This window comes from Callospermophilus lateralis, chromosome 18 (genome assembly GCF_048772815.1).
Source record: "Callospermophilus lateralis isolate mCalLat2 chromosome 18, mCalLat2.hap1, whole genome shotgun sequence".
In the NCBI taxonomy this organism is placed as follows: Eukaryota; Metazoa; Chordata; class Mammalia; order Rodentia; family Sciuridae; genus Callospermophilus; species Callospermophilus lateralis.
In genome coordinates, this window is record NC_135322.1 from 50,660,237 (window position 1) to 50,674,321 (window position 14,085).

Here is a 14,085-nt window from a genome sequence, read left to right on the forward strand (position 1 = left end):
TGTTCTGGGTAAAGGCATTAGGGGGAGATTAGGAGAAACAACCTGATAAGCTTCCTGCAAATAAGTTTTCTGTCCCTGGGAACCTGAGGGAGCCACCTGTCAATAAGGACTGTGGGTGCCTCTGCCTTCACCAAACCAAAGTGCACAGGAAGCAGGTGGCCCACAGGTGTTGGGGCCACATGTTGGGAGTCATGTTTGTGTAAGGATCCTTTCAATTCTTCTTCCACAGAGAAGCCTCTGGGGTTGTGGCTGGCTGGGTAGAGGAACTCATGCAAAGTGGTGATATAATTCAAAACATTCTTGAATCTGGAGTTTCTTTATGTGGCTGTCTGAATATCCTTCTGTTTTTCTGAGGTCTTGAACTGGATTTCCAAGGCTTCGTATTTCCAAGGCTCCTGGGAGAGAGGGAGGGCATGTGTACTGATGCTTTGCTCTTGTTACTCTCATTCTAGTTACTCTCTTCTTAATTCCCATCAACCTCCAGGTATTCATTTAACTGGCCGAGTGTCTAAACTCGGTTGTCAGTGCTAAGAGACACGCTGGTCTGGTGGTTAAGTCTTGATGGGTTCAGTGGTACCTGAGCACAGCCTTTGCCTCTTCAGAGCTGTGTGACTTGTCCATGTTCATTCACTTCTCTGTGCCTCAGTGTCCTCATTTATAAACAAGAGATGCCAAATCCCTCCTTCACAGGATTGCTGAATCTAATAAGGATTTTAGATTGTCATTATTGACATGGTTCTCAGTAGCACATAGACATGTAGAAATAGAGACTCATTAGAGATGAAATGGTCAGTCTTCCCAGGGGAGCTTGAGTCTCCTTTTCAACATGGCTCAGATGGGGAAAACCCGGAGGCCCACTTATCCATCTCCTCCCATTTGTTAAAACATCACGTCACATTTTCTGATGATGACGGGTACTTAACAACCTGTAATGTTTACTGAGTTCGTGGATATTCATCAAAGAAGCCCTGCCAGCAATACCCAGTGCCATCTAAGAAAATGGCCAACATGGAGAGAAATTTTGTAAAAGCATCTGTGGGGACTCATGGCTTTGTGGCTGGAGTTAGAAACAGCGCCCCTGACACCAACAGGAAAAACTCCCACTTCGCTAAATGAGGCTGTCTCCTTGGGAGTCCTTTCATTCATCAAATCAAACCTCTTGTTTTTCATCTTCAGGATTTAAATTAGAAACTGAAGCCCTTGGTTTGGGGGTACATAATGGCAGTGTGGCCTCAAGATCCTCAGAAGCTTCTTTGATCTTATACACATAAGCTTGAGCTGAGAGCTCAAGTTCAAATGGTCCTTGATGTCAAGCTGAGCGCCGCGCCCTTGGTTCTGATGAGAGGGAGACGATCCATGATGGATGTTCCCCTTTGTGTGTGATATGGACACAACTGCGCTTCTCAGAGACTGCATCTCCCCACTGGTACCCAACAGCTCAGCTCTGGGTAGCTGCCTTTGCTAGCAGGGTCCTGTCCTCACATCCCAACATCTTCAGGAAATCTATAGAGGCTTTTGAGAGTGTCTCAAATCTACCCACTCACATTCCAGTCTCAGGCTGGCAATTCCAAGGAAGGAATGTTGCTGAGTGCTCAAAGCCTGCCCGCCCCAGACCCAATGCTTTCATGAACTTGGGTTTTATTTGTATTTGAACTTCAGTCATCTCTTCCAGAGTTTTCTGTTTAAAGCTATTATTTCTGCCCAATATGCTAGAAAGTGTAGGATGAATATCATCACGAGAGAGTTTCAGCATGTTAAAGAGACTTTCAAAAAGTTATCTTACTAGTTTTTTCTTTTCCTTTTTTTTTTTTGGACACTGGAGATTGAACCCAGGGGGGTCCTTAACCCCTGAGCCACATCTTCCAGCCCCTGTTTTATATATATATATATATATATATATATATATATATATATAATTTTTTTTTTTTTTTCAATCTCTCTAAGTTGCTTAGGGCCTCATTAAGTTGAATTTGGGATCCTCCTGCCTTAGCTCCTGAGTGTCTCGGATTATAGGCATGTGGGCCTGCCTATTCTTACTAGTTTAACTTTCTAGTGTATAATTTCATACTGTTCTGGACCATCTTTTCCCTTTTTCCCCCTCTTTTGCTCTTTTTGTTTTCTTTGTACTGGGGATTAAAACCAGGGCCTCTCTACCACTGAGGTACACCCCTACCCATTTTTGTTTGATTTTAAGACGGGGTCTTGCTAAGTTTCCAAGGCTGACCGAAACTTTGCCGTCTTCCTGCCTCAAACTCCTGAGTCTCTGGGATTATAGGAGTGCGCCTCGTGCCCAGTTATAAGTCCCCCGTTTTGCAGGAGGAACAGTGGGAAAAGCCCTCACTTTGGGGTGAACCAGCTCAGCCCCTGCATTCACCATTGTATAATTTTAGGAAAAAGGGCTGGGGATGTGGCTCATGTGGTAGCGCGCTTGCCTGGCATGCGTGCGGCCCGGGTTGGATTCTCAGCACCACATACAAACAAAGATGTTGTGTCCGCCGAGAACTAAAAAATAAATATTAAAATTCTCTCTCTCTCTCTCTCTCTCTCTCTCTCTCTCTCTCTCTCCCCCTCTCCTCTCTCACTCTCTCTTTAAAAAAAAAAAATTTTAGGAAAAAGAAAGTAGTATTGATGATGCCGTGAGGAATAAGTCAAAAAATTAGACACAAAGAGCTCAAGCTCAGGGCAAGGACTGACACCTAGGGAGCATGGATTTTAGACTGCTGAGGTTCAAATCCCAGCTTTGCCACTTGTCAGCCACCTGTTTCTCCATTTGTAAGAAGAGGAGGACACCAAGTATACTGACTTCATAGAATTCCAGTATTAAATAAGCTAATATTTGTAAAGTGCTTAAAATAGAGCAGGGTGTGTTAGTTAATGTTTACACAATTAAATTCTTAATGCAACAGTTGAAGCTGTTGACTGAGTGGGTACTTTTTGATGGTGATGGTGGTGGTGTGGTGATGTTTTTGTGGCAGAAAGAATGTCCCATTTAGACATGTCCAATGGAGTCTCAGATTTGGTTTCTAGTCCATGTGACCAAATAACAGGTTGAGGAAAGGCCTTCAGACTGGGTTAAAGACTCTTCCATTTCCTGCTGTCTCGCTTTTTGTTCATTTTTTAATTATAGAAATAGGGCTGGGGATGTGGCTCACACGGTAGCGCGCTCGCCTGGCATGTGTGCGGCCCGGGTTTGATCCTCAGCACCACATACAAACAAAGTTGTTGTGTCTGCCGAGAACTAAAAATAAATAAATAAATAAAAAATAATTATAGAAATATTCAAATATACTCAGTCCCCATGTGCTGACACTCTGGCTTCCCATTTTGCCCTCGCCACCCACTTGTTACTGCTGGGAATGCACAGAGGCTGAGCACACCCAGCCTTGGCCAGGGGAGCTTCCCAGGGCCTTCTAGAGCTGGAGAGCCCCTGTCTTTCCTGTAATTTGCAATTTGTCAGCCCAGAGGATCCGGTTTTACAGAAAGATAATGAGTCTTAATGAATGCTTGGAAATTCAGGTTGGGGCTCCCTGTCACACTTACTCTGTCACTTCTCAAAGGGTGAGGCTTAGCCACCATTAAGATGAGACGCCCCAGCAGCTTAAGTGCCTTGCGTCAAGTTATTTGCAAAACCATTTTCATTTTTTCAGGCCACCACCCTCGGCAAGTCTAATCATGCTTGTCTCAACTTTCACTGCCCAGATTTGGACGAGCTAGAGAAAGGAATCCAGGGCAACCCTTGTTCCCTGCTTACAACACAAGCCCCCAAACAGAGCCTAGTTGCGCCATTACTTACGCTGGTGGTAGGTGAGGGTTCTTTGAAAAGCATCTTGCTTTTATAATTTGAAAAGAAGTTCCTACTATAGACTTAAAGGGGGGTATCTTCCCATCCTTTAATGACTTGGCGTTTCTTCTCTTGTTTCTATTGTCATTTTATGGCTATTCTGTGCATTTGGAAAAGACTCCTGTTTTGTCTGTCCAGAAGCACACAAACTATCATCTCTTGCACTGCTCTGCAGCAATGTCCTATTTTGTTCATCATCACAAAATTCTTAAGGCATAGGCTCACCAGCAGTGGTATCCTTCATGTTACAATAGAAAAAAACTGATGCTCAGAGAAGTTGAGCCATTTGCTTACGGCCACCCAGCTAAAAGATGGCAAAATCTGGATTTATAATCCAGTGGCAACACTCTTAAGTTTAACCTTTTTTTTTTTTTTTTTTTTTTTTGAGACAGGGTCTTGCTATGTAGCTTAGGGCCTTGCTAAATTCCTGAGGCTGGCTTTGAACTTGCAATTCTCCTGCCTCAGCTTACCAAAAGGCAATGAACTTATTTATATAAAGATCCTTGCAACATCAGTTCCCAGTCCCTGCTGACAAGGGCTATCTTGCAGGTCCAGGTCAGCCTTCTCCCAGGAATTTTTATGACTGGCTGTGGGTAAGGAAGGGCAGTTCAGAAAGACCTTTTTAAAATTGTTTCCTCTTAAGTGCCTTTGGCTCAGCATTCATGTCAAAGAAGCATATTTTGGGGTGATATTCTGGTTTCCTTCAAGGCCCAGTTGTGGCTCCAGTTAGTACAACTAACTGTTTACTAGTATGAGATGTCAGTAATTTCTTAACTTCTCAGCCTCGGTTTCATTTTGAAAATGGGGATAATAACAGTATTGCTCTTCTCTCCCCCAAACATCCAGGGTCTTAATTTTCTCTGGCAAGAGCAGGAAAATGAAGCAAGGGCTTCAGACATGGTTGCAAGGGTGTCCCCTGGTGGAAGAAATGGGAACTGCAGCCCAGGAATCCTGGGCAGCTTTGGGGCTTTCTGACCTCCTGAGCATAGAGGTATCTAGCCTTGTAAAGTAGGCCTGACAGCAGGAATTTGTATAAAACAACGCTTGGATAAAATAGAAATGTCATTGGATGGAGGAGGGAAGATTATTTGAAAGAGAGGAAAACAGGCTAACTTTTGTGTTTTCCTGTGATGAACTGTGTTCGACTGTTGCCTCTGCCTAAGAAGGTTCTTTGTTGTTTTTCTTTTGCTTTTTAAATTTTATCTGTTTATTAGAAATTTCATATGTATGTATATATTTGCATCTATGTCTGTCTGTCTAGCTAGCTATATATCTCACTGTGCCTAGGCTGGCCTTGAACTTCTAGGCTCAGAGGATCCACCTACCTCAACTTCCCTACTAGCTGGGACCACAAGTGTGTGCCCCTTGCCCAGTCTGGAAAGCTGTTGATCTTGAGCTAGGTTTGTTGGAAGGCTGACTCTTCAGGTTTCCACTTACATACCCGCATGAAAAAGACCCGCATTTATCATCTGATGTAAGAGATTATCTTCCCCAACTTCATCCCCTCCCTTTCACTCTTCTATCACCCTCTTTTATTTCAGTTCTTTTGTATCTATCACTTATCAATCCTTGAATTTTTTGGTTTCTGTGTTGTCCTTTCTTCCTCAATGGCATAAGCCCCAATGGCAGCAGGTGCCTTATTTATCTTGCTCATGTTTTGTCCTTAAGAGTCTAAGACAGGACTAGGAATGTGGCTCAGTGGCAGAGTGCTTGCTAGCATGTGCAAGGTACTGGATTTGATTCTCAGCACCGCATGTAAGTGAATAAAACAAAGGTCCATCGACAACTGAAAAAAAAAAAAATTTGAGCGAGCCCAGGACAGTGTCAGGCATATAGCTTGATGGAGACCTGTTGAATGAGTTCTTTGGGACTCTGATGTTTCATGTAGAATTTTTTTTACCACAGTTTATCCATCTTTGGAGAATAATACTTTTTAAAGTTTTAGTACTTTAGTAAATGTAAAACTTCAAGTAGTTTTTCCTCTAAGCCATTCATCATAGCCCTCTGCCATCCAAGTAGTCCTTCTTTGTCTTTTGCATTTGTCTTAACACCCTTTATGATCAGGATGAAGACCTTTTCTGTGAAACTCTCATTACCTCCTCTGGACAAGGACCAGTTTCTCTTCTATGCCTCATATTGCAAGTAGGAATTAGCTCTCTGCTTCATATCATAAGCTTATAATCAGCACTCGATAAATATTCACTATTATCAATTTTTTTTGTAATACTGGGAGCTAAGTCAGTGATTAGTCAAAGCTATGCTTGCTTTAAATTTTTTTTAATAAACTTTAATATTTGTTATGTGCCAGGCACTATTCTATATGTCTTCAAGTAACCCTACTACGTAATTGTAATTGCTATTGTTGCTTTCATGCCACCAGATGGGTAGATTGAATCACAAAGGGGTTAAATAACTTGTTCAAGGTCACAGAGCTAGTAAGTGGCAGAGGTGGGACTTGAACCCAGGTAATTTGGTATGGAGTCTACTTTCTTTTATTTGTTTGTTTTTGTGATACTAGAGATTGAACTCAGGATCTCACACATGCTGGGCAAATACTCTACCACTTAGCTACATCCTGAGCCCTTTTTACTTAATTTTGAGAGAGAGTCTCAATAAGTTGCCCCAGCTGTCCTTGAACTTATGACCCTCCTGCCTCAATCTCTTGAATCAATCTACTTTTTTTTTTGGTACCAGGGGATTAAACCCAGGGGTGCTTAACCACTGAGCCACATCCCCAGCTCTTTTTGTATTTTAATCAGAGACAGGATCTCACTGAGTTGCTTAGGGCCTCACTAAATTGCTGAGGCTGGCTTTGAACTCGTGATCCTCCTGTCTCAGACTTCCAAGTTGCTGGGATTACAGGAATACGCCACTGTACCTAGCTTGGAGTCTACTCTTAACCATTATGCTTTACTGTCTCTCTTAGCGTCTGCCACTGTTTGTTGAAATGAATACTATTCATTTAAATGGAGGCTATACATAGCATCTCACTGTACCTTGGTCTCCAACTTGTGGAGTCTGTAGGTATCCTATCTCAGTCATTTTAGTGATAGGTTTTCACACTGGCAAAAGCCATACAAAGAAGGGGCCCTTTTTTGGTTATCATTACTGAAACAGAAAAGCTACTTTCTAGATTAGATATTGTTTTCACTTGACAAAACAGTATGAGGAAGAAAAAAAAAAACCACAGTGAGCAGTTGTGCTGTAATTGCGAATGAAGAATTGAATGACAATATCGATTCTGGGGACAGCTTTGTTGTGTCACCCGGTGATGGTTTTTTTCTGTTTTGCCTGAGTTGCGCTTTTGTGGGTGAATCCAGTTTGCTTTTTGGAGAAGGAGCACCCTTGTCTTCAATCTGCCCTAATCCTAATTTCCTAATCACTGTGATTTCTGCCCTGCAGTGAGTTTTGAAGGATGCACGGGTCGACCAAGGTCAGCCTTCTTTTCTGAAGACTCTCGATTCAAAGTGGGCACAGACGGTGTGATCACGGTCAAACGGCCTCTACAGCTTCATAGACCAGAGACGAGTTTTATGGTCCATGCCTGGGACTCCTCCTACAGAAAGCTGTCTACCAAAGTCACGCTGAAGGCAGTGGAGCACCACCGTCACCGGCGCCACCACCATCATGTACGTAGAGGTGTACCTTAGAAGTCCCACACATTTGATCTGCTTTTGAATTCGGGTTTCTCAGCCCAGGAGGCACCGTTGGTATTTGGGGCTGGATAATTCTGGGGGGAGAGGCACTGTCCTGTGCACCATGGGATTTTGAACAGCATTTCTGGCCATACCTAGATGCCAGACACACCTCTGTTGGTGTTGACAACCAAAAAAATACCTTCAGATACTGCCAGGGGTCCTTTGGGGTAGAAGGTTACAAAATCACCTCCAATTGAGAGGACTTTTTGTTAAACTGAACTACCTCTTGTTAAATTTGGGGGCTTGTTATTAGGTTATGGAGGTCAGGTAGTACAGAAGAGTGGGTAAAAGCATGGACCCTGTATAGGGTTGAATCTGCCTGCCATTGGTCACCCAGGTAACCTTGGAGGAGTCACTTAACCTGTCTCCGCTTGATTTTTCTTACTTGTGAAATGAGGTTAAGGAGGACTAAATGAAATACATGTAAAATGTGAAGAATATGCTAGGCATGTGCATCGGTATCCATGGGGAATTGGTTCCAAAACTCCCCCTCACCTCGCTGCTCAAGTCCCTTATATAACATGGCATAGTATTTGCATATAACCTACACATATTCTCTGTATTCTTTAAAATCTTCTCTAGATTACTTATAATACCAAATACAATACAAATTATTCTTACACAATCTGTACATGTTCAATACAAACACAATTTTGGTGGAGAGGGTACTGGCAATTTTACCCAGGGATGCCTTACCACGGAGCTACATCTCTAATGTCCCCCTTGCCCCCAACCTGCTATTTTGAGACAGGGTTTTGCCAAGTTGCTGAGCTGGACCTTGAGCTTTTTCTGCCTCATCCTCCTGAGTTGCTAAGATTACAGGCCACCATGCTCAGTGGGTTTTTTTTTTTTTTTTTTTTGGAGGGGGTGAGGGGGAGGGTAGATATTGGGGAGTGAATGAACCCCCGATGCTTTGCCACTGAGCCACATTCCCAGCCCTTTTTATTTTTTATTCTGAGACAGGTTCTCACTAAGTTGCTAGGGCCTTACTAAATTGTTGAAGTTGGTTTTGAACTTGTGATCCCTCCTAAGTTGCTGGATTTTAGGCTGGCAACACCATACCTGACTGTTTTTTTGTTTTTTTTTTTTAAACTTTTGATCCATAGTGATTGAATCCATAGATATAAACCTGCAGATATATAGGGCTGACTAATAGGTACTTGTCACTTGTTAACTGTTATTGTTTTCCTCCCGGAGGCAGAGTAAATGAGAGGTGGATTCTCTGATCATTTGCTCTTGGTGTTTCTTGTGTGCTCTTGGTGTTTCTCTGGAGGAACCAGAGAAAGCATATGCCCCACTGAACTGTCACTTGCCCAGGATCCTTCCCCATTTCATTTGCAGTGCATGGCCATTAGCTCTGGTGTATATCAGGAGCCCTGTAAGTATCGAATGGCCAGATAGATGGGATTGGCCATGAATGGAAGGATGTACATCTGCCTAGGTTCCTGGCAAGAATGTTTCTGGAGGGTGTTATCAAAAGCCAGATGCCTTCCCTAGCTTTGAAACTCCTCCCACAACGTTTCCTACCAAAATGTGTCTCTGGGGGAACATTCTAGTTGGATCCTGCTTACTGTCTTGGAAAGTTGGACTATACCATAAGTGCCAAAGCCTTTAAGAGTATGTCCTGTTTTCCTCCCTGAGGACTCTTGAGGTTCTTGGTACTTTAATAGTCTTCTTGATAGAGTTAATTTTTCTCCCTAGTGGAATCATCAGAAAAATGAGGAAATTAGTAGAGCTACGTTAACATGACTTCCTGCCTTCAGTCTCCAGTTGGCCTGGCGTTCACAAGAATAAGTTCAGCTCAATGAATTCTCGCTAGGCAGCTGCCTGTGAAAGCGTCTCACCACCACCGAAACAGTTTTGAACTTGAACTTGGTTCTTCTTTAACTTTCCATCTTCACCTCAGCCAACTTTGCCTCTTCTTCTTCTGCTGTTGTATCAGGAGTTAGTTCAAGTATACATATATAAAACTGCAAATTACAGTTTTTTCCCCCCCAAACACTCTTTTAAGTTAAAGAAGTAAAAAGGTAAGCTGTACCTAGTGTAGAGACTCTACGGTCATCAAGAACCCAGGTTTCTCCTCTCCTCTCCACTTTGCTGCCCTCAGCACATGGATTGTATTCTCACGGTTACCTCATGATCCAAAAATGGCTGCTGTAGCTCTAGTCAGCCTCCTGTCTCAGCCTCCTGAGTAGCTACACCACTACACCTGACAGTATTCTTTATTCTATGTGATAATAAGAAGAAAGGAACTAGAGGTATAAGCTCAGTAGTAGAGTATTTGCCTAAATATGCAAGACCCTAGGTTCAATCTCAATCCCTAGTACCACATCCCTGACAACTCTCGAAAGAAAAGAGAAAGAGTGGGCTGGGGATGTGGCTCAAGTGGTAGCGCGCTCGCCTGGCATGCGTGCGGCCCGGGTTCGATTCTCAGCACCACATACAAACAGATATGTTGTGTCCGCCGATAACTAAAAAAAAATAAATATTAAAAAATTCTCTCTCTCTCTCTCCTCTCTCTCTCTTTAAAAAAAAAAAAAAAAAGAGAAAGAGAAGCACGAAAGTGCATTATTTCTTAAGTTATCTGTCTTTTAAGCAACCCTTGTGGAATTCTGAAGCAGTACTTCAAATGTATCACATTAGCTGGAACTTAGCCTCATGGCCACATCTGGGTACAAGTGTAACTTTTTACAGAGATGTAGTTTTTTTCTGTGGGTATATTGCTGGGTACAAATTGAGATATATACTAGAGAAAAAGAGTTTTTGGTTTTGCTTTGTGTTTAATAAGAAAGAGAGAATGGGTATTGGGGTAGTAGCAAACTCTTACCATAATTGTCTTGACCTTCCCTTTGTTTTGTCTCTAGTTTAAGGGACCCCTGTGGATCCAGGTGGTGCTGTGTTAAGAAAAGGGGCATCTATCTTACCTGACTCCTGTCCCCAGTACTGGGGATTGACCCTGTGGCATTGTGCATGTTGGGAAAGTGCTCTACCCCCAAGTGACACCCCCAACCCCTCTTACTTCATTTTAATTTTGTATTAGAATAGATCTAATTTTCTAGTTCTTTCACTTAATTCAAGTGGGTTTTTGCAGTTTGGTAGCCTGCATGTTCAGTATGAAGAAGACGCACTTTTCCCTTTAATTTCACACATGAAAACGTTAATCCTATGTGTAGACAGCACAGGGTTCCTCACTATTTATTATCATCATCTGAAAGCATTCTGCAATCCTGATGTCAGCAAGGCATGATCTCTGAATTCCTTTTCTGTCTGGCAAATGGGTTTGCATTCATTCCTCAGTACCTTGGCTGTGAGCAATGATCATTTTAAAGCCTAGGGCATGCTGTCAGTGGTCAGTATCTTGCATCATTTCTGTTGGATTCCCAAAATCCCATAACTCAGTGGGTTTTTTTTTAGCCAGTCATTTATTGAGCACTTAGTATGTGTCAGGTGCTATTTTAAGTACTTTACATGTACCATTATTTCATTTAATCCTTCCAGTGACCTATGATATAAGTACTGATATCGCCCCCATTTTGGATATTAGGAGACAGATACAGAGAAGTCAACTGATCTGTCCTGAACAAGGAGGTGCCATAGTGAGGATTCAAAGCTCAGCAGCCTAGACCCAGAGCCTGCTTTTGGCCCTGGTTGGCCTGCCTCTGTGGGAGACAAATGCAAGGATTGGCAGGACAGAGGAGGGGTGTATGCTCTGTGCATGCATGATTGTGGAAGTGCCTGGGGACTGTACCTGGGTGTGTCTCATTTATCTTTTACATCTTGAATCTAAAAAAAAAAAAAAAAGTCAGGAAATCTGGCTGAATCAAAGTTGGCAAACAGTGATCAGGAAGTATGAGTGAGTACCCTTCTGTGGAGGGAGGAAGGTAGAATTTTCCATTGGAAACTTACTAGTCATTCTAAAATACTTCAACATCTAGGCATGGCAGCACACACCTGGCAATCCCAGCAACTCAGAAGGTTGAGGCAGGAGGATTGCAAGTTAGAAGTTAGCCTCAGCAACTTAGTGAGCCCCTGTATCCAAATAAAAAATAGAAAGAACTGGGATATAGCTCAGTGGTAAAGCACCCCTGAGTTCAGTTTAGCAAACTTAAAACAAATTGGGAGATATTTTCCTCCCCCCTTCAATTCTCCTATTATCCTGATTGTGCATAAAGTTATCTTTATTGCACAAGAAAACTGTTCAATATGAGTCTCAAAGGGTGTTTTTGGTACTTATCCTAACAGCTTCTGTTAGAGCAAATGGAAACTTTATAGATATAGCACAGTGAGATTAAGAGATTTATATTCATCACAAAGTAGTTCTTAGTGGCAATTCCCCAAACTTGTTTTGGCAGATCAACTTTGGGGAACTATATCCCTGGGAAAAACATAAAAGAAAGGAAATTGAAAACACTTGCATATTTAGTTATTGAATAAACTCTGATATTAAATCACTAGACTGTAATGTTGCCATAAAAATGACATATTACATAGACTTGAAATAACTTAAATGATAATGTCAAACTATAGTTATGTATTCATAATGATTATTTGCATTATGGACATTAAGAAGGATCAAAATAGAACATAGTCTTTATTATATGGTTGTATTAGTCAGCTTTCCATCCCTATAACAAAATACCTGAGGCAATAAACTTATAAACAGAAAGTATCTAGTTTGACTCATGGTTTTGGCAGGTTCCAGTCCAAGTTGCCCTTTTAATTTGGTCCTCTGGTGAAGATAGCACATTATGGTGGGAGTAAGTGGCATAGCAAACCACTTCCCTGAGCAGAGAGGAAGAAGAGGAGACTGTTCCCATAATTCTCTTTGAGGACAACCCCAATGATCTGAAAACTTATCATAGGCCCCACCTCCTGAAGTTTCCACCACCTCTCAATAGCATCAGTCTAGGGACCAAACCACCTAGAACTTTAGGAAGATGTTCAACATCCAAATTGAAGCAGTGGAAAAAGGGTTCGTTGATTTTTGTTTTGACTGCTCATTTTGGAATGGATATATAATTTCTCATCGAGAAGCGAATGTGTCATTAAGTTAAAACCAACAGTGCCCCCCATGCTGAAGACATTGAGTGAGTAGGTTGGACAGTCAGGTTTGTAGTCTCTCTCCTGAATTTTCTCATTTTGTTCCTCATCTCCATTCCTCTTAGGAGTCTCTCCCTGGAATCCATACAGAAGTGCTCACATTTCCCGACTCCCACCGTGGTCTCAGAAGACAGAAGAGAGACTGGGTTATTCCTCCCATCAGCTGTCCAGAAAATGAAAAAGGGCCATTTCCTAAAGAACTGGTTCAGGTAAAGTAGAAAATTCTCTATTTCTTTGGAAGGAATTTGGCAGAGTAGAGCCAATGAAGAGAAAGGGAAAAGACTCAACCGAAGTTGAGATCTTTCCTTGCCAATTGTATTTTTGTTTGTTTGTTTGTTTGTTTTCAGATCAAATCCAACAGGGACAAAGAGACCAAGGTTTTCTACAGTATCACTGGCCAAGGAGCTGACTCACCCCCTGTTGGTGTGTTTATTATTGAAAGAGAAACAGGAAAGTTGAAGGTGACGGAGCCTCTGGATAGAGAAAAAATTGCCAAGTACATCGTAAGTACCTCTTGCTTGTTGACCAGGGGGGTAACATCTCTCCAAAATTCTTCAGTCAACTCCTGTGGGGTCCCCAGATCTGATGATCTGGACATGTGGAGAGCTTAGCTTTTGACATCCCTTGACTTGTCGATAAGGTGAAATGGCAGGTGAACTTGGGGCAGTTCATCTTTTTTCCTTATTAGGAAAAAGACGGGGAGGAGTCCTCACGGGTCGTGTAGGAGTTTAGACCCAGGATGTCATCCTGTTCTTGGGGCTGGAAGTTCCTAAAGAAAGAAGATAGTGTTGATATTGGAAAGCAAAAACCATTTCTGGGACTTGATAGAAATCAGAGCTTAGGGAAGAGGGAGATTTAGTATGAATGCCAAATGCAGAAAAATCTGGGAGAAACACCAGACTGAGGGCAGAGCAAACTTGACCCTGAGTGGAGTAAGTCAGAAGTTTTTAGGCCTCTGCCTTTACCTCTGGCCTTGGTGCCCTAGTCTTGCTGTGGGAGACAGACCTAACCTAGTGGTTGTGTTCTATAGCCCATGTGTCTTAACTCGTCGTGATCTCGTTGAAGCAGCGGAACACACGTGGGAAAAGTCCTCTCTAGGGGTTCACAGTGGGAAGAGTGGAGACTGGGCTGAGCCCATGCGACTCACGCCAGCCCCCATTTCCACCTCGTCTTCCTCATCGGGGCCCAAGTAACCCTCATTTGACTCTTGCAGCTCTTTTCTCATGCCGTGTCTTCAAACGGGAATGCAGTCGAGGAGCCCATGGAGATTGTGATCACAGTGACAGATCAGAATGACAACAGGCCCGAGTTCATCCAGGAGGTCTTCCAGGGGTCTGTCATGGAGGGAGCTCTTCCAGGTACATGAGTGGCAAGGAGTCAGACACCCAGAGTCACTGAGATACTTTAGATCCCAAAGTGTTAGGGCTGGAGTTCGGGGTCAGGTTA

General features: G+C 42.7%; 1 protein-coding gene across 3 annotated transcripts in view; it reads left to right on the forward strand.

The window, feature by feature from the left end:
- Cdh1 (cadherin 1) overlaps positions 1 to 14,085 on the forward strand; it is a 73,856-nt gene that overhangs the window by 41,186 nt on the left and 18,585 nt on the right. For all 3 annotated transcript variants that reach the window (XM_077105763.1, XM_077105764.1, XM_077105765.1), the window contains exons 3-6: positions 7,244 to 7,470; positions 12,705 to 12,848; positions 12,987 to 13,142; positions 13,853 to 13,997. In XM_077105763.1, the coding sequence (XP_076961878.1) occupies positions 7,244 to 7,470; positions 12,705 to 12,848; positions 12,987 to 13,142; positions 13,853 to 13,997 (672 nt within the window). The remainder of the gene's footprint in view (positions 1 to 7,243; positions 7,471 to 12,704; positions 12,849 to 12,986; positions 13,143 to 13,852; positions 13,998 to 14,085) is intronic.